This window comes from Pipistrellus hanaki (assembly GCF_964339955.1).
Source record: "Pipistrellus hanaki genome assembly, chromosome: 5".
Lineage (NCBI taxonomy): Eukaryota > Metazoa > Chordata > Mammalia > Chiroptera > Vespertilionidae > Pipistrellus > Pipistrellus hanaki.
The window spans coordinates 34,254,140-34,281,307 of record NC_140507.1 but is presented as its reverse complement, the minus strand read 5'-3'; the positions used below and the strand labels follow the sequence as shown (position 1 = coordinate 34,281,307).

General features: G+C 57.3%; 1 protein-coding gene across 2 annotated transcripts in view; it reads right to left on the bottom strand.

The window, feature by feature from the left end:
* Window positions 1–27,168, bottom strand: part of UNC5A (unc-5 netrin receptor A) — a 55,865-nt gene that overhangs the window by 11,602 nt on the left and 17,095 nt on the right. For both annotated transcript variants that reach the window (XM_084886574.1, XM_084886575.1), the window contains exon 2: window positions 3,331–3,552. In XM_084886574.1, the coding sequence (XP_084742700.1) occupies window positions 3,331–3,552 (222 nt within the window). The remainder of the gene's footprint in view (window positions 1–3,330; window positions 3,553–27,168) is intronic.

Genomic DNA, 27,168 nt, shown 5'->3' with positions numbered 1-27,168 from the left:
TGCCGTAGACAGGCCAAGTTTGTCCTCTGTGTCCCACTTCCAGGCAGCGCCCTGCAACCCCACAGCTCCAGGAGGGCGCTGGGCCCAAGGGGAGACTCAGTCCGTGAGGCGAGGGGCTGCGCCCGGTCCCTGCAAGTCACGGAGCAGCCTGGGTCCCGGGAGCAGCTTCTGGGCACGGCTGTCTGCACCCGCCCGGTAACTGTGAGCAGATGCCAGCCTCGGGGAGGGACGGGGCCCAGGAGCGTGTGGGGTGCGAGCAGGGGGCATGTGGGGAGACGGGGGGAGTGTGGGGAGACGGGGGGGAGAGTGGGCTGAGTGTTTATGGGAAGCAGAGGATTGGCAGGGTGGGGGTGGGGATTCTGAGGCCAAGTTTGGGCTCAGGTTCTCGCCGATCTGTGCCTAATAACCGTTCAGTTTATGTAACAGTAAATCACACCCCCAGACTGGACTCCAACGCTTGGCTTCAAACATTTCAGGCTTTCCCAGCATCAGCAGGCTGGGGTGAGGGCTTTCCGGCTTTGGTCCCTAACCCTGGTCTCCTGAATTGGGGAGGGGGGCAAGTGAGGGGGGAGCAGGGTGCTCTCTCCTGGGTGTCCGCCCAGCCACCTCAGCCCCACGCGGGAATGGGTGTGGCTGCAGATCTGGGCTGACCTCTGATCACTGCCCTCCCTGCCTGAGCACAGAATGTTCTGGGTCAGGGTCTGCTCTGTGGCCTGCAGGGTGTCCCGGCATGAGTTTGTGAGCTTCAGAGCACTCAATGGCTCTGCGTTGAGAAATCAACAAGATCAATGACAGTTCAGATGTGCTGCCCATGGAAGACCTGGGGTCAGATGCTCAGGGCAGGGGAGGGTCCCGGGGGTGAGGGGTGGGACCTGTCCCATGAGCTCTGCTGCTCTGGCTGGCTGGAAGGGGAAGGCCGGCAGAGTCTGTTGGGGGCTGGGGGCTGGGGGCCCTCAGCCTGTGTGCTGGGCCTGGGTCTCAGCTAAGACATGGATTCCAGACCTCGTGACAGCAGGAGACAAAGAGGGAGGCTGGGAGCACAGGGGCTGCCGGGGCCGTCCAGGGTCCTAGGACAGACCCTCAAGGCCGAGGAAGGCAGGCCTCTGGTGGTGGCTTCCTCTCCTCGCCTGTCCTCTCCCTGGGGCCCTGCCGCAGCAGTGGGAGGACTCACGCAGACGCGGCACAGGCCCGGGCCCGGGGTGGGGAGGAAAGGCCCGAAGCCGGGCTCTGACCGGGTGTATGAGATTCATGGCTGCCCCCCAGCGTGCAAGGGGCCCTCCTTACCCCCATTTACAGGTGAGGAAACTGAGGCTCAGAGAGGGGCGTGCCCTAGGGAAGGCAGACTCTCCCCGGGGGACAATGTGAGCCCTAAAGCTGCCCCGTGGGCAGGAGGGTTCTGGCACCGCTGCCGGGACCGTCAGCCGAGGCCCTGGCTGTGGCTCTGGGCGGTGCTGACGGCGCCAGGGGCTCTCTCGGGCCACAGAGATCACAGACCTTCTCCATCCCCTCCCCTGAGGCCGACTTCCCAGCGCCAATCCAGGCCCGGCACAGAGCGGGTGCTCAGGTAACGCCGGACTGAAGGAAGAAAGCTGCCCGCTGCAGGCGCCCACAGGCCGGGGCACGGCCGGGCTCAGAGGCCTGGGCAGGACTCGCTGGGCTGGGGGTGCAGAGGCTTGCAGGGAAGAAGGCCAGCCCCGCTGACCCTGGGAGGATGGGGTGTGCGTTCCGTGGGCCAGATGCCTGGTTAGAGCCCTTGGGGGCCTGCAGAGTCAGAGCCACGGCCTCCATCCCGTCTCTACCCGGCAGGCTGGTAGGATTGGATCACACTCAGCCTAAACCCAGGCAGAGCACGTGAGAGCCTTCTGTCCTCTGGGCAGGAACTGCCCCGCTCTGGCCTGGCTCCGCCCAGCACCAACTTCCCACGGTGCCAGTCTGGCCACAGCCCACTTCTCCCGCCCCACTCTGGCCCCACTGCCAGCCCGCCATTCTTGGTCCTTGGCCTGGGAAATGCTGGCTCCAGGTGGGTCCTAAATGAAGCTTGGATGGTACTCCTCCTGGTCACCCAGCGGCTCCTGCCTGGAGCGGGGGTCACTTCTATGGGCCCGCGGTCCCCTGCCTGCCTGGGCATCAGCGTGAATTATCCTGGGCACAGCCTCCTGCCCCCAGCTGCTCTGCCACTCTGACCTCAGGCTGGTGGCCATACCCCACAGAGAGTGTGTGCTGTCTCGGGGTGGCTCAGGCCCCTGGGGTAAGCACCGCGGCAAAGGGAGGGGAGAGGAGCTGCCCTGGGGGGTGAGTGAGCAGGAGAGGCTGTGGTCAGCTTCGCCGGCCTGCTCATTGCCCACCGGCAGCCGAAGGCCAGGCTGGAAGCAGGGTGTGAGGTCTCCAGAGGGGCACTTCTCCGGTCTGCTTCCGGCCCTGGACCCCCTCTCTCCACGACTCAGCCAAGTTCCCTGGCTCTCTCCTCAGCATCTCTGGATCTGCCCCTCACTTCAGCCAGCTCCCCCCCCCCCCCCGCCTGCACTGGCCCCCACGTGTCGCCCATAGCTCTGTCCACGTTAATGGCAGCTGGAAATCCCATGGGACTGTGACCTCCTGCCACCGCCCAATGGGTGAGGCTACTGGATGACACCGCTGCCCGCTGTGCACACCCCACACTTTTCCTGCTGACCCCGACTTGCACACTGCCCATTGCCTCCAAGCCTTTGCTGTGCTGGTACGCCCTTCCCTGTCCTCTCCCTGACCAGCTCCATCCCCTCCTTTTCCATGTCGCCGCCCCAGGCAGCCTCAGTCCTGCTCTCCTCTGGCTGCCACAGCCCCGGCCTCGCTGCGAGGTCCCCATGCTGCCCCCTCCCTGCGGGCCGCGTCCCCAGCACAGAGAGAGTGCTCAGAGGATGTGTAGACGATGAATAAACGAACCAACGCAAACATTAAGTAACCAGCCGGCACAGAGCGGTGCTCAGGTCACGCCCGAGGACTGGAGGAAGAAAGGGTGTTAAATAACCAGGGTGTTAGGCCCCTGAGTTCTTCAATAATTTGGGACCCACCCCCTCCAAACCCCTGTTCTTTGCTGGCACAGCTACCCAGGCAGCGCCTGGGCTGACACAGCGGGGGGACCCACTCCTCCGCGGCTCCAGGGCGGTTTCAGGGTCTGCCCCGTCACCGCCCACCAGGCTGTGCGGTCTGGCGGGGACCTCCCAGGACGGGCGCCGGTGTACGCGCAGAAGCCCTCGGCGTGGAGTCCCGTGTACATCCTGGCCTCCTGCTCGCAGGCTGCAGCGGCCCCCCCCCCCCCCCCCCCGGGCCCGCCCGCCGCCCCTCCCGCCTCACCGCTGCTCCCCTCCGTGCTGCGCTCGATCACGTGGTCCACCTGGCGCACCCACTCCCCGTTGCACTTGAAGAAGATCTGCGTGGCGGGCACGGCCTTGCACACCAGCAGCACCGGCTTGTTCTTGACGATGTACACGTCCTCAGGCTCCACCAGGAAGTTGGGGAGCAGTTCGGGGTTGGCGCCGGGCACCGGGTTGGTCACCGTGGCATTCTGCTGGGCACCTGCGCAGGGCAAAGGCGGAAGGTGAGCCAGGCCTCTGCGGGCCTTTCGGGGCCCTCCGGTGTTCCCTGCCCATTTGGGGGCAGGGCCAGGCGTGGGAAGCCGGCTGCTGGGGCTGAGGGAGGAGGAAGGCAGGCTGATGCTCAATGCCCCCCGCCCGCCTCAGTGTCCCCTCTGTAACCTGGGAGAGGAGCAGCCACCCACCCCAGCGGAAGACGGTGGAGAAGAAGAATGAGACAGGGTGACAGTAGTCGGGCTTGTTTCCACGCTGGTAGGAGTTCTGGGGTCTGGCGAGGAAGCCACTGCCCTGAGGTGGGGGTGGCCCGGGACGGGACGGGAACCAGAGAGCGTGTCTGGGAGCCGGAGGGGCCTGGGCCACGTCCCATCCTTCAAGGAGACCTGCATACGGGCTTCCTTCTAATTTTAACTGAAAACCACAACCATCCCACAAGTCATTTGTTGCTAATTACACAGGTAATTGGCTCTGAGGCTTTGGCAGAGGTAAACCCCACAGCGGTGTGACAGGCTGCTAAGCCAGCAGGACCCCGGAGAGGGCGGGGGCTGGGGGAGTGAGAGGAGGGAGTGAGCGCACCCTCAGCCTCCACACACCCCCCTGCCGGCCGGGCGCCCTCAGGGCTGCAGCGATGTCCCCACCAGCGCGCACTCACAGCCCACATGGGCCTCTGCCGATCCTGCTCCCTGCTGTGGTGACCTTGGGCGAGTTGCCGTTTTGCCATCTGTGCGACGAAGGCCTGTCTGCCCGTGGTGGAGCCGGGAGCCTCACCAGGTCAGCCTCCGGGCTCCACTGCCCTCCCACAGGCAGCCCCAAGCTCACAGAGGGCTTCTCCCAGGGAGGCCTGTCGCCTGGGGCGTGGGCCCACCCTCCGGGGAGGGCCCTTCTCCCCTGCCCGCACAGGGACCCTCTCTTTCTAAGGTGGGAGCGGGCCCTCCCTCCAGGACTGCGATTTGGGGGAGGGGATCTGCCCTCGGTCCTACAGGCGTCCTGGGCCAGGCGGGTGAGCTGGGAATGCCTGCCGAGGGGCTGAGACATCTGGGGTGACTTCAGGAAAGCCCCCAACCCTCTAGCCTCTTTCCTCACCTGAAGGACAGGGAGAGTGTGCCCAATCCTTAGATTCTGAGGATGAAATGGGGGGGGGGGCGGGGGGAGGGAAGCACTCAGCGCATGCTCAGTAAATACTGGCTGCTGCCAATGCCCAGGGGTTTTGCACGGGTGATGGCCAAGTTCATCTCCCTCAGCTCAGGAACCCTCACAGCAAGCTCTTCGGGGGGTGTGCTGATGAGGAAACTGAGGCAAGAGCTGGCAGGTGCCTTGCCCTCAAGATGGGGGCGGTGGAGATGCAGGCAGAGAGGAGAAGTCGTTTAGATAGCTTATAAATAGGTAAGGACTCTGAGGCCCGAGGGGCGTCCCCAGCTCCGGCCCTGGACTCAAAAACTGCCTTGGAGCAGCCTCGTGCCCCTGCTGTTATTACGTTTGCTTTTCACTGTCACTCAGCGGCCACTTGCAAGTCCCTGACCCAGGCAGCAGGCTCAGCCGGGGTAGGCTGCATCCGGCTCCGGCTGCACGGCCTAGAGAATGCATCGGATGGCGAGCTTCTGATATGGATTGGGAGTGGGGCCTCTCTGACATTTACTGGGGAAGCCACAGGGTCTCAGCCCATCCCTCGCAGGGCCTGCAGGGGGCGCAGGGACAGGGGCCACAGGGTCTACAACGGGTGGGAGCCCCCAGGGGCAGGGCCTGCCGGGGACCTCACCTTGCAGAGACTCAACGCGATGGCCTGTGCTGTCCACCGGCTGGGGGCGGGTGGGCAGGGGTCCTGGCTGGGGGTGTGGGCGGGGAGTGGGTGCGTGGCCCTCCGGCCTCCCTATCGATCACGGCGCCAAGCACTGCTCACGTCAGCCGCCTGCTGAACCCAGCACAATCCCTCATGTCTACATTTAACTGCTAATGAAAAATAAATGTACTGTGACCAATAAGGGACATAGCTCACTTCTCCGGGGCCTCCGTCATGCCACACTGGTGTGACCGCCCCTCCCCACCCCGGTGGGGGGACTTTTATTGGGTGGAACCCAAGGGGCACCTCTAGGTTACAGCTCTGCCCTCCAGCAAGGACACTCCACCGCCATGGGTGGGGGTGAATTCAGGCCCCACTGGGTGACCTCTAGGGGCTACCGAAGCTGCTTGGGGGGCAAAGCTGCCTTCCCCTCTGGCCCCTGAGCCCCCTATGTGACCTTCACCCTTGTCAGCACCTGCCGCCTGCCTGCCGCCTCCCTGTCCGCTTAGGCCCCTCGTCTGAAGGAAGGCCCAGTGTGAACCTGAGGTCTCTCCCCTCCACGGTGCAGGCCACTAGGGTACTTCTCTTTGACAGGAATCCTGTGCTTGTCTGTCGGAGACCACACCAGCAGTGTGTGCTCACTGCCAAGCGACCTGTGATCCTTTCAACAGGCCAAACGCTCCCGTTCTCCTCAGTCCCCGCCGCTCTTTGTTGTCCCGCCCTGGCCTTGCTTCTGTGCCTGTCATCTGCTTGGCTTCCGTGGGCATTTCAGAACGGTGCCAGGGCCTTTGGCTGTATCTCTGAGCCTTCTGTCCTGGCTCAGTCACATCTCCTGTGCAGGAACACCACTGATCCCTTCCAGGCATGGCCTCCTCCTCCAGGTCTCTGCCGTGGTCTTCTGTCTGCCACGCCCTTCCTTCCTCCTCTGCCAGCTCCTTCCTCCCTTCTCCTCAGGGCCCAACTCCATGGTCACTGTTCTGGAGAGAGGGGTCCCCACCTCACTCGCCCAGGAAGCCACACATCCTGCTCAGCCCTCTCTACCCTGGGCCTGTCCTCACTGGCCCAGTAGCTCCCACCACGGGAGAAGCAAGCCAGTGGCTGAGGCCCCCATCCCCCCACCACACGTCCAACCCTGGCCTTGCCACCCAACTCACGGCTGCCTGGACCACGTTAGTGACTGGAGACTTGGAGTGGGGTGCCTGTCACCGCTCCTTTTGACAAATGTGGAAGAAATGCTCTGCCAGGGCAGGTGCACGGGGCTGCAGGGGGGCAGGTGCAGGGCCCGCTGGCTCCTCAGGCCCTGCCGCTTCCCGAGCCCCACCCCGCTCTCCAGAGGCTCCGGCCACGGCTTTCCCGCCCTCACGCACGTGGCCTCGCGGCCCCCGGATTTCGGATGGAAGATCTCCTTCACTCACTAGCGTCCTGATGGCTCTTGGTCGCCAGAAATTGCAGACGGGGCTGTGCGGATGGCTCAGGCCCTGAAGGGGGAACCCCACTTCTAGTGAGCCCCAGGGCTAGTCTGTGGCCCCCACCTGGCTCAGGACGGCACTGGCACCCCTGCTCGGGCTGCTCTATTCAGGGTGGGAACAACGGTCCTAGCCAGGATCCTGGGATCCATTGCTGGCCGAGGGAAGACCGTGTGTGTGTGTGTGTGTGTGTGTCCATGTGTGTAGGGAGGCTGGGGGCCAAGAGAGAGGGTAAGAGACCAGTGGAGTGGACCATGTGAGCCTGCCTCACCTGATACACCTGGGAACTCCCACTTGCCTTCAAGTTTCGGCAAATGTGTCACCTTCTCTTTCCTGGACCTACACTCTGTTACCTGCCCAAGTGCCCACCCTGTCCCCCCAACCTCCCTGCAGGGAGCACGCCCCGTTCAGGACTAGGATGGATGTATTTGCACATTGCCTCCACGCAGGGAAGGAGCCCAGGTCCTGCCTGGAGACTGATGGCGTGTTTGCTGAGTGACTGAATGACCACCGCTTCTTCTCCCTTGAATTCCAGAAGCCCTGCCTACGAGCGGCCCTTTTACTCTGGTTCTGTAGGGAGGCCCCGGGGGGTGCAGAGCTGCCCACAGGCAGAGTCAGGGGCAGGGAGAGGGCTCTGCACGCGAGGCTGCCCTGCCACACCCCAAGGTGCCACTGCTCCGAGGCTGAGCCCCCTTTCTCACCTGCAGTCTGGGATGGTAAGACCTGCCCGTGTAGCTGAGGCCCAGGGTGGGTGTGAAAGTGCTTTCGAATGTTTTATTTTTAAAGGCACCATGAAAATATGAGGTGTGATTAATCAGGCTATTAATGAACTTGTATTTACTGAGTGAGGCCTCGGTCCCTGGGAGCGGGGAGGCAGGCTGGGGGCAGGGTGTCACACCGCGGCTTCTCGGAGCAGCCATGCCCAGCTCCTGCCCGCCGCCTGCTCCTTCCACCTCCTGACAGCCCACGCTGAGGGGCACAGCAAGGCGGTGGGGCGGCAAGCCCCTACTTACTCCACTTCCTCAAGAACATTCTGGATTTGACATGCGATGGGGGAGGGGGCAGGAGGCCCAGCAGCCTCCGTCTTCCTGACTGGAACAGCCTGACCCTCTTCTGGCTGCTCGTGCAGCACGGAACCCCCTCAGCAGCCGCAGGCTCCCGCCGCCACGGCAGGTGAGCGTTCGGTCTGCGTGGGGCCGGGGTGTGGTGCTCCGAGGCCCAGGCGGGGAGAGCGGAATGCCAGAGGCCAGCGCCCGTGCCCTTCGCCTGGTGTTGGAGGCCTGAGCGGCCATGGCCTTGCCTCCAGGCCCCCTTCCATGTGCGCCCTGTGGGGAGGCCTCTTAACTGTTTGCAACTCCTCCAGGGCTTGTGGACATGCTGTTCCCAGCTCTGACCCCTCCCCCTTCCGCTAACAGCACTGGCTTTTCTGCAGAAAATGCCCACGCCCACCCCATTCGGGCCATATCTGCCTGGGTGACTTCTACTCGCCCTTCAAGTCCTGCTCAAACACCCTTCCCCAGGGAGCCCTCCTGACCCCCAGACAGAGCCGGCCACACCTCCCCTGAGCTCTCACAAGCCCTGATCGAACTTGCCTCAGCACCTCACACATCATATCGTCACCGTTTCTGCATCTGTCAGCACCTGAGGGCAGGGACTGAATGGTGACGTCCCCCACCCTTCACGCATCCCTATAGACCAGCCAGGGCCTGACACAGTGAGTGCCCAGCGAGCGTTTGTTGAATGAATGTTGAACAGCATTACCCCATCCAAGACCAGAGCCCAGAAAGGAGGATGGAAGTAGAGGACACACACTCAGATCTGGCTGGGAGCTAGCTCTGCTCATCTTCCAATCAATCAACCAACCAATCAGTCAATCAATCAATCAATCAATCAGCCAGTCAACCAGTCAATTTCAGAAACTAGTGCTGGACTCGGGAAGCAGAGGCTGATGTGCAGGAGCCGGTGGGGCTGCAGGGATCAGACAGGTGTGTGTTGGGGGGATTCTTGTTCTCCCGCATTGGTGGTCTGAGATGGCTTCAGGGTTATTTTTTAAACTCAGGACAGTATATACTGAGGGAGCATTGCTCAGGGGCTCTGAGAAGCAGAGAAGGAATCCCTGCTTGCTGTCAGACAGACAGACAGACAGCTGTGGGTGTCTGGGGAGTGAAGGAATGGTAGGGTGGGAGGCCCCGAGATGAAAGATTGGGAGCCACACAAAGAACCTGAGGTTCCAGGAGGCAACTCACGGACCTGCCTGGAGGTGAGAGCAGGATGCCATGGGCCTGAGCAAGCCTGGGTGTGCGTCCCAGAATTCTTCAAATCAACACAAACCCTGTGCCCTGCCTGCCAGCTGCTCCAGCAGGACCCTGCTTCTCAGGCCTCAGTTTCCCCATGTGGGACGCACCCTGCACCAGGACCAGTGGGTCAGGACGGCTCCTGCCCAGGGTCTCGAGGTGCCCGCCTGTCCTACCCCCTTTCTTCCTCCCTTTGCTCTATCCCTTGTCACCTGTCGCCTGCCTGTGGCTCCCGACAGCAGGGCTTCCTGGAGGGCAGCGGCGGGCCCGGCCCAGGCTCTTCGCCCCAGAGGGGTCCGTGCAGTCTCTCCTGCCAGGGGGGTGAGCAGGTGAAGGTGACCGGGTGGGGTGACGGCCCCCCATGGTGTCCCCATGAAAGAAGGACTGCTCTCCTGACCTGTGCTCACACACATGCGAGTACAGCCCTCTGGTTTCCATGGTAATGTGTGTGTGAAAGTGTCAGAAGCAGCAGCCACCTCCCTAAGCCACCCTCTTCCCTGGCAGGCTCCAGGGGTCCACCCTGCCACGAGGACAGACACAGGCACCACGAGGAAGACATGCATCCCGGTTGCACTGCAAAGGACGCAGGGGCCGGGGTGTGTGGAGAAGGTGCCACCTCGCCAGCTCGGAAGACGGTCGCACTGAGCGGGGTGCAGGCTGGGCAGCTCTGCCGGCACCGGTGCACAGGCGCGCTGCCCTCAGGACCCTTTGGCCCTCAATTTGCAGACGAGGACCGTGAAGCTCAGGACTTGCCTAAGGGTCACACAGTCACAGAGGGCAGAGGGGGCACAGGGTGGGCAGGGGTCTGGGTGTCTCCTAGATCAGTGTCTGGCCTGCCCACCCCACTGCCCTCTGCTCACTCCATTTACTCCCTGACCCCGTTTCTCAAACCCTCCGCAGATCGCAGGCCTGGGCCTCTGCACCTGCTCCTCCCATTGTCCCTGCTCTTCAGGGATGCTGATCCCTTCTAATCCCTCAGCTCTCGGCTCCGCTCCAACTCTGCCTCCTGGCTGAGGGTCCCCTGACTGCCGGGCCCCCACCCCTTTCCCGTCTGTTTTCCTCAAAGCACTCGCCACCAGTCTGAAGTCACCTTGCTCCTGTCTGTGTCCCCTTCCCCTGAAATGGGTCACAGCAATGGGGACCACACTTGTCTTCGTTGTTGTAGCCCAGAACCTGGCACAGGGGCTGGCACTGGAAGCGTGAATGAACAAATACGGGTCTTCCCGCTCTGCCCAGAGCCATACCAGGTGTCGCACCTCTGCCCTCGCTCAGAACCCCCCAAACCACCAGAGACTTCACAATTACTGGGATGTCTGGGGGTGAGTGCTGTGATGGGCAGGCCCCAGGAACTTCCTCCCAGGGCCCCTTCCTGCCCCAGGGCCTTGCTTCAGGCCAGAGAAATAGTTAATAAAGCTGAGGCCTAAATAAGCATTTGATTAACAAACGATAAAATAGCTATTGTGTCCCGGAATTAAGCTATAATTGTGGCTGATAATTGGCTGGTTAGAATTTAATAAGCTGCAATTAAATAGAATGGAATCCAAGGTAATTATGTGGTCGCACAGCCCACAGAGAACTGGGGAAGGAAGGCTGAAGGCTTTCTCCTGCTTTGGGCCCTTCTGCTGGTGCAGTGTACGCTGCTGTGGTGTTTCTGGAGTGTGTGTGTGTGTGTGTGTGTGTGTGTGTGTGTGAGAGAGAGAGAGGGAGAGAGAGAGAGAGAGAGAGAGGAGAGAGAGAGAACATGACAGGTCTCTTCCACCTGTCACCTGGCAGAGGTAGCCAGGTGGGTGAGGCCCAGCTCATTCACACCACTAGGCTGTGAGCCTGTGGAGCCCCAGCGGAGAGAGACATAGAAGGCCTCCTGGCACAACTCCCTGCAGGAGGGCGGACCTCCTGTCTTCCTAATGAGAAGCCTGGGCTCAGAGAGGAGAAGCACTTGCTCAAGGGCACACAGCAATCAGGGCCAGGCTGGGCCAGATTCCTCAGCTTGCCAGTGGAGCAAAGGTAACTCAGACTGGCCCCAAGCTGGAGGCCGCACCCCCACCCTACCAGGTCCCCGGCACCTCCCCACCCCCATTTCCATTCATGTCCTTCCCCAGGTAAACATATAAGCTAAGTAAGGGCAGTGTGACTGTTCCTCACACGCACCCTAAGACCCAGTGCCCCCGCCCCCTCTCCCCAGCTGGCTCACCCACCGGCGGGGGGCTGCAGGCTGCCTGTGGCCTCCGGGCTGCACGCCCTCCCCCGCCCCAGCCCCCAGCAAGTCCTCGGGGATGATGAATGGTGGCCAACTTGCCGTTTATGACCCATCAGCATTTTTACACTGTTGCTGGCAATTAATTTAATTAAAGACCCTGTCCCAGATATGGAGGCATTTCATATCTCATTGGTTTAATGGGAGTCTGGCCGGAGCCGGAGCCGGGTATGGCCCAGGAGCGGCTGCCCTGGCCCCCAACCTGGCTCAGCCAGGCAGGCACACAGCAGGCAGTGTGGTCCTGGGACGAAGGCAGAGACAAGAGGGAGGCCACACAGTGACCTGCATGGGGAGACACTGCCCACATGCACACCCGCAGGGGTTCTCACACACGTGCTCGTGTGCACATGCTCACACATGCAATCACACCGTATGTTTTCCTCACAGCACTCACCACCATCCAGCGTTACACGGATTGTCTTACTTAACTCTCACCACCATTCTAGGAGCCAAGGAACTATTTTAAATTTCCAACTTCTGGAAAATGACACAGAGGCATGGGGAGGTGGAGGAAGCAGTGAGGGCTGGATCCCTGCCCAGGCAGGCTGGCTCCCGGGCCCCGGTCTCCTAACCAGGGCACGGTCTCCTAACCAGTCAATATGTGACGGGCACAACGAGCCAGGTGCTGTGCGAGCCACAGGCCACACACCTGTGCCCGAGATGGACTCCAGTCTCCACCCCATGGAGTGTCCAAGGGCCACAGCCCCACCCGGCAAGCCCTGGGCACACGGCATCCCTGAATCACGCTCACCATTTCCGCGCACACACATCTAGCCCCTTACACACACACTGCATGCCACCACTGCCCACTGTCCTCCAGGCTAAATTTGGCTGGGACAGCTGATGCCCTTACCAGGATGGTGACCCAGCAGCCCCTGGTCACTAGTCATCCTGTGACCTGATTCTCAGCAGCTGGCCCTATGGACCCCTTCTCTTCCCCGAGCCACAGGGGAGCCCACAGATGGCAGCACCTCCTCTGCTCATCCATGTACCCACCTGGCTGTGCGCTTCCCTCTCCCAGGGAACCTTGCTTCCTTGCCCCCCACCCCTCCACCACGCTAGCCTCCATGGCTCCCAACCAGGGCCTCAGCTCTCCTCTCTGCTGAGCTCCATCCTGACACTTTGTCTCTGGGCGTTCCCCAGAACCTCACAACTGCCCCCAACTTGGGCTCAGCAGCTCCTCCAAACCTGTTTGCTCTGTCAGCAGGGCCATGCCCCCCAGGAGCCTCAAGGGGAGTCTCACAGCCTCCCCAGCCAACCACTACTGCAGCCCAGCGCCCCCATGCCTCTCCGACCCACCCCCTCCTCTCTCATTTCATGGCTACCCACGTCACTCAGCCCCCCACTCACTGAACCTCTCCCCCACCCCCAACGTGCCTTCCTGTGACCACCTGCTGGCTTCCGTGCCATTGTCAACTATGCCACCACAGGCTATTTCTAGAAAGAAAATTTGATCCCACACTTCAAACCCCTGCAAGGGTTTCCAATGACTATAGGGTAAAGGTTAGCTCCCCACAACCCCCCCCCCCCCCCCCCCCCGCCAAACTCAACTCAGCAGCCTCCTCCCTGGGCACCTACCCACAGCTTGCAGCCATCTCGGTGCACCCACTAATCCCCTCTTCCTGCACAATGGGCCCTTCACCCTAACTTTCCCCTGAACCTGCAGAGTACCCTGCCCACTCCCAATGGCCCCCAGTCCAGTTAATTCATAACTCAAGGTGTCACCTCCTCCAGAAGCCCTCCCTGGTTCCTCTACACATGCTCCTCTGGCTCTGCGGCTGAGAGACCGTTATCTAACAGATGTAGGCTTGTTGGGGGAGAGGGGGTGGGCTGCCTCCTCCATCAGACTGTGCACCCTGAAGTGCATGCAGCAGGCTCCAGCCACCTCTTCTCAGTAGTGTCCATCTCAGGGACTGGTAAGTTGGGGGTCAGTGACTATGGTTGAGTTGAAGTGCTCCCTCCACGTCTTTGCAAGCCCTGGAGTGGGCACTGCATCCTTTCTGCCCCGTCAGCACCTGGCCCACGGCACATACTCCCTGAGGGAAGGGGGCAGAGACCCCAGTTGGGCATCAGGGGACTGGGGCTCCAGCCCTTACCCACTCTGCCTTACCTGGAGGTGTGGCCTTGGGCAAGGCACTGTCCTCTCTGGGCCTCAGGAAGTCAGGGTGCAAACTCAGCTGCCTCAGGGGCTGGTGGGGCTGGAACCATGGAGGATAAAGTGCCTGCCTGAAGGGTCAGCTCAGTCCCGCCAACTGCTGCCACCAGAGGCAGGCCAGCCGAGAGGTGACAGATACTTTCCTTTCCCGAGAAGCTGGAAATCCATTTTTATGTGAAACTTACTGTTTAAAATGATGCCAACTAATTTTAAACATTTAAACACTGCGTGGGCCAAACAGGCTGGCAAGCCAAAGCCAGACTGGACAACGTCCAAGGTCTCCTCTGACTACAAATCTAAGGATCAGGGTCATACACAGCCGGGCGAAGCGGGGAGTCCCCCTCCAACACGACTCTGCCTCCGCCTCCTCCCCCATTCTCACCATCCTTGCCAGCATCCCATCACCCTTTCTCCTCCCCAGGGCCCCTCTTCATCACAGCTCCAGGAGGGAGTCCCCGGCATCTGGACAGAGGCTGGAGGGGCCATCTGTCCATCACCCCAGGTGTTGGGATTTAATTGTCAGCATAAGCTGCACCCTGGGCTAAGGCCTGAGGCCTGAGGGTCTTAGAAAGAGCTGTTGCTTGAGGAAGTGGTGGGGTCAGAAGGGGACAGGCTGTGGGCTGTCCTGCCTTTGAGGGGGCCTCAGATCCTGACCCAGGAGAAGGCTGCAGGAGAGAGAGACACAGGTAGGTAGGTAGGTGTGTGTGTGTGGGAGGAGGAAAGTCACTCCACAGGGGAGACCCCCTGCAATGACCCCCACAAATCTGGGGGGGCAGGAGCCCAGGCCTGGCGGTGGCCTTCTAGTTGGGAAGAGGGTGTTTGGCCACGCCCATCGTACCTGGGATCAGACAGTAATGAGCCCTCACCCCACCTTAATTACCTGCTGTCCAAATAATTACCAGCTTGTTTATTTCACTTAATGGCAGCCATATTTTCCCTCCTGTTATTGATTTCATGTTTTCCTGGTTTGTTCATTATCTTTCCTGCCCTTAATGGGCTCTGAGGTCTTGCAGGTGGAGGAAAGGGGGCTGGAGGAAGTGGGGGCCGGGGAGGGGGAGGCAGGAGGGATGAGAGGGAACACACGGAGCTGAGAAAAGAGTGGTGGCCTTGGCCTTGCTGTGCAGCCTGAGGCAAGCCACTGCCCTCCCTGGTTCTTGAATCCCAGAACCCCAGATCCCTGTACAGCCTCTTGTTCTTTTTTTTCTTTTTTTTTTTTTTTTTTTTTTTAATATATTTTACTGATTTTTACACAGAGAGGAATTGAGAGGGATAGAGAGTCAGAAACGTCAATGAGAGCTTGGGAGAGGCCTCTTGGTCCCCTGTCCCCGTGGTCTGATGGGGAGGGAGCAGGAGCCTCTGCCCTCCTAACGCCCAGCCCCTCCCTGGGCCTGACCTTCATCCTTGGCCTCTGCCTCACCTGCCTGCCATCGCCATGGAAACGTGGGTGATGCTGTGATGTCATCCGGGCTGTGGAAGAGCAGCTCATTTCTCTGATATGCAGGGGGACAGTAAGGAGAGATGGGGGCAAAGGGTGAGGGAAGGGCCAGAGTCTCTTTGGGTGAAGATTTAGAGCCTCTTGAAGGTGTCATTAGCTCTTAATAAATCACTAATATTGCATGAATATTTAAATCTTAATAAAAAAAAAAAAAGGGCCCCGTGAGTCTCTGTGTGGGTATTTATTGCTGTTGGGCTGGAATGCATAAAAGTTGGTATCGGTCTGATTGAACTGCTGCTATCACCACAGCTAAATGGGTAATTGGGAGTGAGAGACGCTATCAGTGGATATAAATTATATACAGTAAACGAAGGGCATTAACTGGGGGTTTATTATCAATTATCTCTGTGTTTTAAAATGAACTTTAAGTATATTAATGAGAAGTTTACAGGTCTTAATGCATGGAGGGAAGCTAAGGCTGCTGAGTCATCCCCTCCCCCCCCAGGGAGGCCCTGGAGGAGGGCTCACAGGTCAGTGTGGGGCCGCACACACCAGCTGTCCTGCTTGGCCCAGCGGGACAACGCACAGCCCCGGAGGCCAGCCCTGACCCTCTTCTGAACCTCCACTGCAGAGACGGCCGCTGTGTGGGGAATCAGCTGGAGCCTCACTCTACCGCGTTTCCCCGAAAATAGGACATCCTCCGAAAATAAGACCTAGCGCATGGAAAGATAAGACATCCCCTGAAAATAAGACCTAGCGCAACTTTGGGAGAAAAAATTAATATAATACACTGTCTTATTTTTGGGGAAACAGGGTAGCTGGACACGGACAAGGCAGACTTATTGCCCTAAAGCCAGAACATGGGCGCTGCCATTAGAGCAGCACAAATGGAGTGGGAGGTCGAGAGGGGTGCACAGCTGGGTGGGGTGGGAGCGGGAGTCAGGTGCCCCTGTGGGGCGGGCAGGACATTTGCGCAGCGGGCCACATCCACTCCCTGGTGAGATGCACACTCAGCCCACAAGCCAGCTCACTTCAAGGTCAGCACGTTCACCCCCCCGGCAGCCTCGGCTCTCTCTGGGGTCTGCCACCAGGACCGTGCCCCTTCAACTTGGTGCCCGCAGCCTCTCCTGACAGGCCCTGGGCTGCGGCCTGGATTTGTCAAGGAGGGCAAACCCCGGCCCCTCTCTCAGGAGCTCTCCCACTCGTAGGAGACAGACACAGGCTGGATGTCAGCGCAGTAGGTTCAAGGTTACAGCTCAGGCAGGTGCACAGGGCAAGTCTTGGGCAAGTCGCTGAGCCTCAGCCCTGCTCGGGCCTCCGCCTTCCAGCTGGGACAACCAGAGACCAGGCTGGCTTCCAGAGGCTGAAAACCGCTGGTCTACAAGTTTAAACTAACATTTAAAGTCCAGGAAGTTTACACAAACGGTGGTTTCCAGCTCCTGTTGAAGAAATGGAGGATGGGGCCACCCCAGGCCCAGCGTCCCCTGGCCACAGCTGGAACACTCTGGAGAGCTTGTTTGGAGGTTCTAGCAGGGGAGCACAGCTTCTTGTACACCCTCAGCCGAAGACCAGGCCTCTTCTCTGCGGGGAAGGTCGTCCTCTTCAACCCTTGGCCCACAGCTTTGGGAGGGACGCATGCAGATCGGCGAGGGAGGAGGGGGAGGCCTGCCTAGCCAGTCAGATCCGCTGAATCAATCCTGGCGATCAATGGGGTGACAGATATGGTGGCCTCACACCCTGGCTACACTCTTTTTAAAAAAATATATTTTATTGATTTTTTTTTTTTTTTTTTTTTTATGAGAGGAAGAGAGAGGGATAGAGAGCCAGAAACACCGATGAGAGAGAATCATCGATCAGCTGCCTCTTGCACATCCCCTACTAGGGATGTGCCCGCAACCAAGGTACATGCCCTTGACCGGAATTGAACCTGGGACCCTTCAGTCTGCAGGCCGACACTCTATCCACTGAGCCAAACTGGTTTTGGCTGGCTACACTTTTTAGGTGTGTTACAGTTCACCAAGTTCCCTCTGGCTCTTCCCTCATCAGCCTGCTAGAGTCAGTAGCCACCCATGTTGGGCTTATGCAGGCCTCTACTCCCACCTCCGTGGGTGGAAATAAACTCCCCTGGACAGGAACACGGAAAACCCAAGGAGACAGCGAAGCTGGGTCTCGGTGCAGACATGCACCTGCATCCCTGGGACTCCAGGGGAGGGGGGATCCCCTATGTGCCCCACAGGGTGCCCCACAGGGTGCCCCCTGGTGTCCCTGGGGTCCCAGTCCATCTCGAGGACATGACAAGGCCAGGCCTCTGATCTCTCTGCTGAGACGCTTCCATTAGCTTGGACCTGATTCAGCGACAGCTTTTATTTTAAAAGCGCTTTCCCCCTCCAAACAGCCTCATTTGCTTAACTCTCTCCAGCTTTCCACCTGGTTTCCATGCCTCTGGGCCCCTCTGCCTCCCTGCTGCCTCCCGCTTGTATATAATCCTGTCCTCTGTGCCTATAATTAGCCCTAAGTAGTATAATTCATAACGAACTTTATTTCTCCTGGCATCTTTCTGATAACGTGTTGCTGAGCGCCTCACAGGATCAGCAGGAGGGAAAGCAGACTCAGGAAACAGCTGAGCGCCCTCCCTGAGTGCTCCCGTCCGCACCCACGGGAGCTGCGTGGGCCCAGAAGACCCTCATGTCCCCCTCTGGCAAAGTGGGGGGCGGGTGGGAGCCAGGCAGGACCAGGGAGCACACGACCAACCCAGAGACTCTGCCTGGGTGATCATGACCCTAACAGGAACAACCACCACAGCCAGCACACAGCGTCTGCTGTGTCCAGCTCTGCCTTTTCAAAATCAGGATTGTCTTTTTTTTTTTACAAATGAAATAAAACTCACTCCCTTTAAATCTATAGTTTGATGAGTTTTGTCAAATATATCCATGACCACAATCAAGATAGAGAAATTCTGTCCCCCCCAAAACACCCCCGAGCCCCTCTGCCATCAACCCCTTCTCCCACCTCGAACAACCACCAATCTACTTTCTGTGGCTGCAGTTTTGCCTTTTCCAGAATGTCACAGGAGTGAAATTGTACAGTATGCAGCCTTGTGCTGGCTTCTTTCACTTAGCACCGTGCTCTGAGGGCCAGCGAAGACCCTGCGTGAGTTGGGAGTTGGGCTCTTTTCATTGCTGAACAGTATTTCACTGTAGGCGTGTGCCGCAGCCCGTTTATCCAATCACCGATGCCTTTGTGGATTTTGGTAATTATAAAGGAGCCATAAATGTTCACATACAAGCCTTGGGTGGACACGTCTTCATTTCTCTTAAGAGGGGCATTTTGAAGGCATAAGGTAAGCATGTGTTTAGTTTGATTAGATGTTCTGTCTTTGTTTCATACACTACATATCTTTGTATATAACTTCTCACTTAATTCTCTCATCTTCTTGAGTGAGCTACTCTCTTTATTCCCATTTTACAGATGACAAACTGAGTCTCAGAGAGAGGAAGTAACCTGCCCGAGGTCACATTACTAGACCTGGCAGAGCCAGCAGCCTGGCTCCTGGGTCTGTGTTTTAAGGCTCCAGCTATGCTGCCACTCAGCCCTGGATGAGGCGCAGGTTGTGGGCAGAGCTCTGTCCTGGGCACTGAAGGCCTGAGTCTAAGTTCCAGCTCCATCTCTGGCAAGCAGTGCGCCCCATCAAGTGCCTCAGACTCCGGTGCATCCTGGTCTGCAAGCAGCACCCGCAATTGCCTGCATCACTGAACAGCTCTGTGGCTCAAAGGAAATAAACTAGAGCAGACATTTGGTGCTCCCTGCAGCTTTAGCTTTGAGGTCATTACCATGCTGTCCTGACTCCAAGGGCTTCTAAGTTTAGTAAAAGAGACAAGAATGGTTCCCGATATTCCCATGCCTGCCATGGCTTCCAATGCACGACCAAGCCACACTGCATCCGTTCAATGCATAGCCGTTCATCCCCTCTGCTACAGGCTGCACGTTTGTGTCCCCTCCCAACTCCTACACTGAAATCCTAACCCCCAAGATGATAGCATTAGGAGGTGGGGCCTTTGGGAGGTGATTAGGACCTGGGAGTGAAGCCCTTACGAATGGGATTAGTGCCCTTATAACGAGGTCTTAGAGAGCTCCCTCGCCCCTCTCCCCATTGAGGACAGAGGGGAAAGACGGCCATCTCTGAACCCGGAAGCCAGCTCTTGTCAGACACCAAATCTGCAGATGCCTTGCCTTCCAGCCTCCAGAACTGTGAGAAATAAATTTCTGTTATAAGCCACCACGCCTGTGGCATTTTTGTTACAGAAGTCCAAACGGACTAAGACACCTTGTCTGGAGGAAGAAGATTTCCGGTGAGGAAACCTGCCCAGACGCTAAGAGTGAGGGGATTAGAGGGCACAGCCCTCCCTACCATGGCTGCTCAAGGACAGCTGGCACATCCATGAGGAGGGCATGAATGGGGGAAGCAGGAGGTCCTCCCTAGCTCCACCCCCATCTTTGCAAGACCATTCATGTGGGGTCACCTGCATCTGGTCCCGCGTGTCCCACTGCAGGATGAGATTCCCCTGAAGTTGGTCTGGGCATACTAACGCCTCTGGTCAGTGACTTAGAAGATGGTCGTCAGGGAGGCTTGGGGCAAGGTGGGGAGAAGCCTCCCTCTTGTCATGCCCACTAGCTCCCTTCAGGAAGTGCCCAAAGGGCTCATGAGGGACAGAGACTCTGCACTTGCACCTCACAAAACCCTTGGCTACCATGAACTCTGCTCCAGACCAGCGGCTGGTGGATGGGTGAGGATCCCTGTTCAAACAGAGAGAGATCAGGAGACGTGGGCACCCCCTCGCAGAGCCTCACTCATTGTTAACACACAAGCACAGCAGGGAAGTGCTGCTGTGAGTGTTACCTTCTGAGGGAAGCTGCAAGGCTTGGTGGTAGGAATGAGTAATGGTTCTGGCCCTCTCCCGACGCACAGCCCAGCCTGTCCCTGCACCCTCTCACATCTGCCACCCCAGCGCCTCGGAGTTGCTTCCCTCCTTCTTCTAGCACGCAGCAGGTTCCTTACAAGTCCTTCCTCTCCTGCCAACCGCACCCCTAGCCAATCCCAGAGAGGCCTGAAGGTTAATATATTGAGGAGACAGGAAGAGGAACCCAGGGTTCTGCCTGCATCAGTGTCTGCTCTGGGATCCCCAGGGACGCTTCCCCAAGTGCTCCCCTCTCCGGTTAAGCCAACTCCCCCATGCACATCCTCTGTCTTCCTGTCACATTTAGACTGGCCCTGCCCACAGACTGGGCAGGTGCGAACTTTCCGGGGGGATGGTGGGGACAGCCAAGGCTGTGTGGACCTGAGCATCAGGGACAGCCCTCAGTCTGCCCTCCTGGCCTGCCTGTGGCTCAGCGATGCGGTTATCCTGCACCACTGAGTCAACGTGACAGCATCCATCCATCACCCAGCTCCCGCACGTGTGCCCTGGGACACATGTCCACTCCTCTCACTGCCTGCGGTCAGGGAATGGTGAGAAGACAGAAGGGAGAGGTGAGGCAGGGAGCAGAGCAACAGACATGAAGGGAGTGGCAGGAGTGGTGTTGGGAAGTCAGTAGCATTTGAGAAGGACTTTGAAGGTGGCACAGGGTTATCAGCAGGTGGGATGGCAGGGGACCAGCAGGTGCAAATTCTCAGAAGCAGAAAATGAAACAGCACACTTTATGTTTGGACATCTGTGGACTTCTCCCCAGCTTCCATCCTTCCCATCCCCCCAAACAGCAGCCCCATTTCTTTAAGGACCCCGTATTGTTCCTATTGTATTTAGTTGTGTGGTTGGATGGAAATGATGTCCCGACCAGTGCCAAGAGTGGGCCTGGTTGGCTTAAAGCAACTGTATTTCCTGTCCTGACTGTGGTGGTTGATTTGGGAGAGACATAGGAACCAGCCAATGAGGACAATTGCTCCCCTAAATGATGGGAAGGGGTGAGGGTGTAGGGACTTGGCTGCTTTAGTCATCTCATTTCCAAGGCAGGGAGGGTATGGAGTTGCCAGGGGCTGCCATGAGGGGGCCAAGGATGTGGCCAACACCAGCGAAGGTAGAGCAGAGACACAGAGAGAGCAGTTCCAGAGCAATATTGCTTAAGCTGGTGGATCAAGCCTCGCCGGAAGTCGCCATACCTTTGGGCTTTGCAGTTACAAGAGTCAATAACATCCACTTACTATTTATGTCTGTTTGAGTTGAGTTTTCTGTCATATTGCAACCAAAATATTCTTAACTGAGAATCCATTTTGGCTGGAGTGTAAGAAACTGAGAAGAGAGGTAAGAAACTACAACAGGCAAGACGGAACAGGAATATTTCATCAAATGGCTTGAGTGACAGGCATTGCTCTTTATTTCCATAGGCACCTGGAAACCATGGGAGGCTTTTCATCACGGGCATGGCTGGATCACACTAGAATTCTAGAATCCTAAAATACCATCTGAACTGGGCATCCCGATCCCCACTCCCTACCTCTCCAGCCCCCTCACAGGAGTTGAGCAGCAGAAGCAGGTTTACAAAGAAGCACAACCGGTTCACCCTCCGTGGGCCTTCTGGGCAGTGGAAGCCTGTGGGATGGGAGTCCACATCCCGGAGAATGGAGTATTCACAGGGCAAGTTTGAGATTCGTTCACTAAGGTGCTCCCAGCGTCTACAACAGTGACTGGCACATAGTAGGCAGGTGCTCAGTAAATCTTGGTAAATGGGTAAATGAATTCTGAGGGGGGTGGTGGTGGGTATCTCCCCAGGGGAGCTGGCAGAGGTAGGTAGTGAATCTGGGAGAGCAAGCAGCCCCAAGAACTGGCTGCTGTGCTGAGCGGAGCTGTCCACGGTCCTGAAAGCGTGCGCTGTGTCCAAGACCGCTATCCGTGGTGCTAAAACAGAGCTCCCAGCAAGATACACAGCCCATCGGAGGCAACTTGGAAAGAGCTCAAAGCATCTTAGGAACTACGGTGGGAAGCAGACTTCATAAGCTTGCTTCACCTGCTAACACCAGTCCCCCAAGACCTTCTGTGCGAGACAGATAACCTGGCACAGGCCCAAGCAGGCCTGTTACCTGGTGGTGACTCTGTCTCCAGTGTGAATATAAGTCCATGTGCCCAAGCTCTCCAGGTTTGTGGGTCTCTGAGGGGCTTGAATGTCAGTCTCCATTCAGCTAGCCTCTGTTGGGGTCCCTGTGAGAGGCAGTCAGTCAGACACAACCTCTAGGCAGGCATCTGGAGAGAGGGGCTGCATGCCAATAGCATTAACTGTGGGGCCTAGCAGGAGCTTCTAGTCCTCACTGGCCTACAGGCACCACCAGGCAAGGTGCCTGCCCTAGAATTCAGTACACAGAGGGAAGGGCTTGCTGCTCTGTGATGACAGGTGAACTGGAGCACAGGTCAGCCCTGTGAGAGTGGGAATCTGGGAGTAGGGGTAGGGAACTCTGTAGAATGGAGTTTAATAGAGGTGTGGGAGTGAAAGGGGGGTGAGGGACTGTGGAGGAGGTAAAGGGAGTGGTGAGAGGGAAGGAAGCCATCCTCATCATGTAAGGACAATCTGGTCCTAAATTCAGACTCTCTCACACGATACATACAAATGATAAAGTTACAGGTTGCTAGGCCTGGCCCGGGCATTTGGCTCTGCTAGAGACTTTCCCCATTACACATCATCCTCACAGGGCAGAGGCCCCCAAATATTCTAATTCTGGCCAAGAACTAGTCTGACTCTCCTATCCATGAACTTATCTAAACCTCTCTGAAGCAATTTATATTTCCAACATGTATCACCTCCAGGGAAACGATTTTTCAAAGTTTATTCCCTGCTGAGTGCTGTAGGAAATTTCATGTTACAGGTTTTAAAACACTTACCTCTCCTGAGCTTTGGCTGGGGGTGGGCAGGAGTGGCGAGGCATTCCTGCTGGGCTGGGATTTGGTGAAGGAGCCCATATTTCCTTCTCGGTGCCCTTTCTGATTTTATAGACTTCTACCCGATTCCTTCTTATCCTCTCTCTCTGTACACTGAAGTTCTCCCAGACGGGCTAGTGATTTTATATGACAGTTCCCTTCTCATCACAACTCTCTTGATAACCACTCACAGTTGTAATGAACTTTATAGTTACCTACACACTGTCATCTGGGTGAGATCTCAGCCTCCCTCCCACCCTGTGAAGCAGGCCCTTGGGGATCTTTACCTCCATTTCCCAGAGACATAAAGTGAGAGTCAAGGAAGGGAATTACTTACTTAATCAGGTAAGTCTGTATTAAGACCCTAGTTCCCCCCACCCCTGATCTTTGGTTGGTGCTCCCTTAAAAAGCCACGACCACAGGCACACCTGATTGTTGAATGCAGGTGGCCCTCATTCATGTGTCGCGAGAATGGAACCTTTATGGTTTGTTCCAAACTCCCTCCCCAGCCATGTGCAGCCTTCTATTGCCCATCTGGGCCCTTCTTTAGGAAAAAGCTCCAAATAACCTCCTCCGGACACCATCCACATAATTTTCCCCAAACTAAAACTCATCGGCCATTCTTTGCCCAGTCTACTGCCTCTCAAGATAAGATTTTCCTAAAGCTTATTCCTCATCAGCTTGGCATTTTACTACCACCCAGGAGAGTTTAGATTCCACTGCAAACTTGGTGGTTTCACTGTACACAGCCTTTTCCAGATCTTTTATTTAAATGTTAAAAAAAAGATGAGCTCCAGTTCTTGGCTGAGCTCACATCTTACACTTCTCTATCCTGAAGACTGTTTATTCATTCAGACCTTTTGTTTCCTTTCTTTGTCAGCTCCTTATCAATGATGAAACAGTTGCTTTGAATTACAGAGAATCCATTTTTAAGACTCACTTACACATGGAACCCACACCCCAGAACACTTTAGATAAACACAGTCGGAGGACAGACACACATATATACATTCTTTATCAAATCATCCACTGATACTGATGCGGGCGCCCTGACAACCACGCTCAGGCAGGCACACACTGTTCACCCCACACCCGCTCCCCCCTCCCTCACACACCTGCACGTTGAGGGGGGACTCACACTGCCCTTTGATGAGCCCAGTGATCTCACCTGTTTGACAGGAGGGAGAGGGATGGAGCCAGGCAGGGAAATGCCAGCACATGGGAGAAACGGATCAGAGGCTCTGGAGCACCTGGAACTGTTGGGAGAGGATCAGGGAGTTCCCTGAAATTTGGATTGGGTGGTTATTCCAGAGAATCCTGGATGAAGACCTCTCAGCCATGGGCAGGGTGCCCAGCTGCCTCCACCTGGAACATTTTTGTGAAACTCACACTTGGAGCACTCACCAGACCAGGAGGGCAGCCTCTGCTCATTCTTAGAAGAGAGATAGGCCTGGCAGGGGGTCCTGAGCTCCCAGGGGCCAGAAGCAGGTATTCCTGCTTTTCAAGCCTGCAGTGAGGTTACCCATGGGTACACACTTCCTCAGTCACAGCAATACCAAGATCCCCCTCCAGGTGTACAAGCCGGGCCCGGGCCAGAGGCTCATGTAGTGCGTGAGAACACTTGTCACTCCACCAGGCCACCCTGAGACCACCTCTCTCTCCCTGTTCATATTGCCTGCGGAGGACAGGGGTTGCTCATGGGGTGAGGCAGGGGCCTAGAATTCCCAAATGCTTCCATGAGAAGCAGTTGCTTCCAGAAATCCCAAAGGGGTGATGACTCCCAGCCTAGAGAGTCATGATAACAGCTACAGCCACTTTGCCCAGCTACAGAGGATGGAGCACACGGAGGCTGGTCCCCACAGGAACCCTCACAGCGCACATGTGGTTCCTCAGAGAGCTGGGAGGGATTGGGGGGGGGGCACTGGCAAACTGAACTCTAATCAGGGACACCGTCTCCCAGAACTGGGGAGAGCTTCCCCCTGGGAGGCAGGATGCGGGGCTCACACTCCTGCAGGGACAGGCAGAGGGCGAGAGGGAGGTGGGAGGCACTTACACCTCTAGATAGACCCGCCTCTGAGCAAGCAGGGCCCCGCTCCCTTCTGCATCTGCCCTGCTGCCTGGGAGTTCTGAAATCAGATCCTTTTCGCTCTTTTTCGCCCTCTCCTGGCATTTTTCTTCCTCTCGGGGTCCTCAGAGGAACAGGCTCCACAGAAAGACCTTTAAATGAATGGCCCCTCCGGGGCCCCGGGGAATATATCAGAGCCCTAAAGCGATGGCCAGAACGGGGGAGAGATCCAGGGAAGACAGGGAGACATATGGGGCAGGCTGGGTCGCCGGTGCCAACCATGCATCTCCGTGGGGCTGGGGAGCACGAGCCACTTCTCACAGGCAGACAGGACAGCGACGGAGAGGAGGAGAGGGGAGGGGCAGCGTCTCAGCCCCTTCTGCGTTCTCTTCTGCATTCCCGACAGCCTGCAATGATTCCATTTCTTCATTTGTTCTCTGGCGCGCTGCCCATCTCCTCCGGCAGAACATGGGCTGTGAGAGGGCACGCGTGCAGTCCCCCCATTCTCCCCAGCCTCTCCAGGTCTGGCTCAGAGATGGTGCTCAGCACATGTTTGTGGGAGACGGGAGTTGAGGAATAAACAAATGGTGGGTGATGAAGGAATCAGTGAGTGAAGCCATCCTGGCAGACCTAAGCTCTCTAGCCTGCTGCACCCAAGCCGGTCCAGGAGACAGAGCCAGGCTCCTGCGGTTGCTCAGAGAAGCCATACCTCAACCACAGGCAATGATTCTCTTGGGTTGAGTTCCTCCCTATTTCGACGTGGCCTCAGCTCCAGATGCCCCTGCTGGGCCCCGGGCCTTAGCCAGTGACCCATGCCCCGGAGGCAAGAGTGGCCACCATGCGTGCCTGTCCCGTGCCTGGCACCGGGTAGGGAAGAGAGGATATAAGGAGGTCTGAGTCAAGGCAGAGGCCATCCCCTGGCGAACCACAAACTGTCCTCTTGCTCCTTTTCTGCCTGAGGGGTGACCAAGCCCTGCTTGTCCACGTTCACCCTGGCTGGTACGGCCCCTGCCATGCCAGCCCTCATCTGGATCATTCTAAGACATAGCTTTCTCTCTCACTCATTGATCTGCCACCAAGATCCTTCTAACACCTAGATCTGATCACATGGCTTTCCTGATTTTAAATCTGCAGCATCTTCCCACGGTCTCTGGGATGGCTCGAAACCCTTCGGTGTGGCGTTAAGAGTATTGCATAATGTGAACTCAACTTGTCTTCACAGCATTAACTTCAGGCCACCATTACCATGGCAACAGCAGGGACAGCAGTTAACAGGCCTAGAATTCCTGCCACACGCCCTGGCCTCAGCCACACACACTGACACATCGGCTAATTTGATCCTCTCATCCCGTGGTACAAGCAAGCACTGACCCATTTTACAGATGTAGGAAGTGAGGTAAGTAGAGAAATGAAGTGATTTGCTCAGGCTGACCACAATAACGACCGTGAGAATTATTATTAGAGCTGAAATGCACTGGGCATGAACTCTAGTCCTGGCACTGTCCCAAGTGTTTCACAACTGTTATCTCATTCAGTCTTCAGACCAGCCCTCTGAAGTCAGACTACCAGCCAAACATTTGCCTTTCCCACACCTCAGTTTCCACATCTGTAAAATGGGAGCATGATGACAACACTCCTCAGAGCTCTGTTGTAGGCCTCAATGAGACAGCATATGGAAGTGCTTAGGATAAAACAGGGCTGGTTCCTGAGCAAGGGCATCCACTGTGGGCTTTAGAAAGATGCAGGCAGAAGCCCTAACCGGTTTGGCTCAGTGGATAGAGCGTCGGCCTGCGGACTGAAAGGTCCCAGGTTCGATTCCAGTCAAGAGCATGTACCTTGGTTGTGGGCACATCCCCAGTAGGGAGCGTGCAGGAGGCAGCTGATCGATGTTTCTAGCTCTCCGTCCCTCTCCCTTCCTCTCTGTAAAAAATCAATAAAATATATTTAAAAAAAAAAAAAGAAAGAAAGAAAGAAAGAAAGAAAGAAAGAAAGATAGATGCAGGCACAGCAGTGGGGCCAGGTTGCCTGGGGACAGGATGACAGATGAGGAACTCCACCAGAAGGCTGTGGCCAGGGGTCAGGCTCTATGAGGTAAAGGGGGTAAGGGAGGAGGAGACAGGTTCAAGGTCACCAGGTTTATGGGGAGGACCTAAGATAGGATGTCCAGGATGGTGCCAGGGCCTTGGCCCTGAGTGGCTGGATGGCACAGCAAAGCAGAGTTGTGGAGAGAGGGCCTAATTAGGAAGACAGGCTCA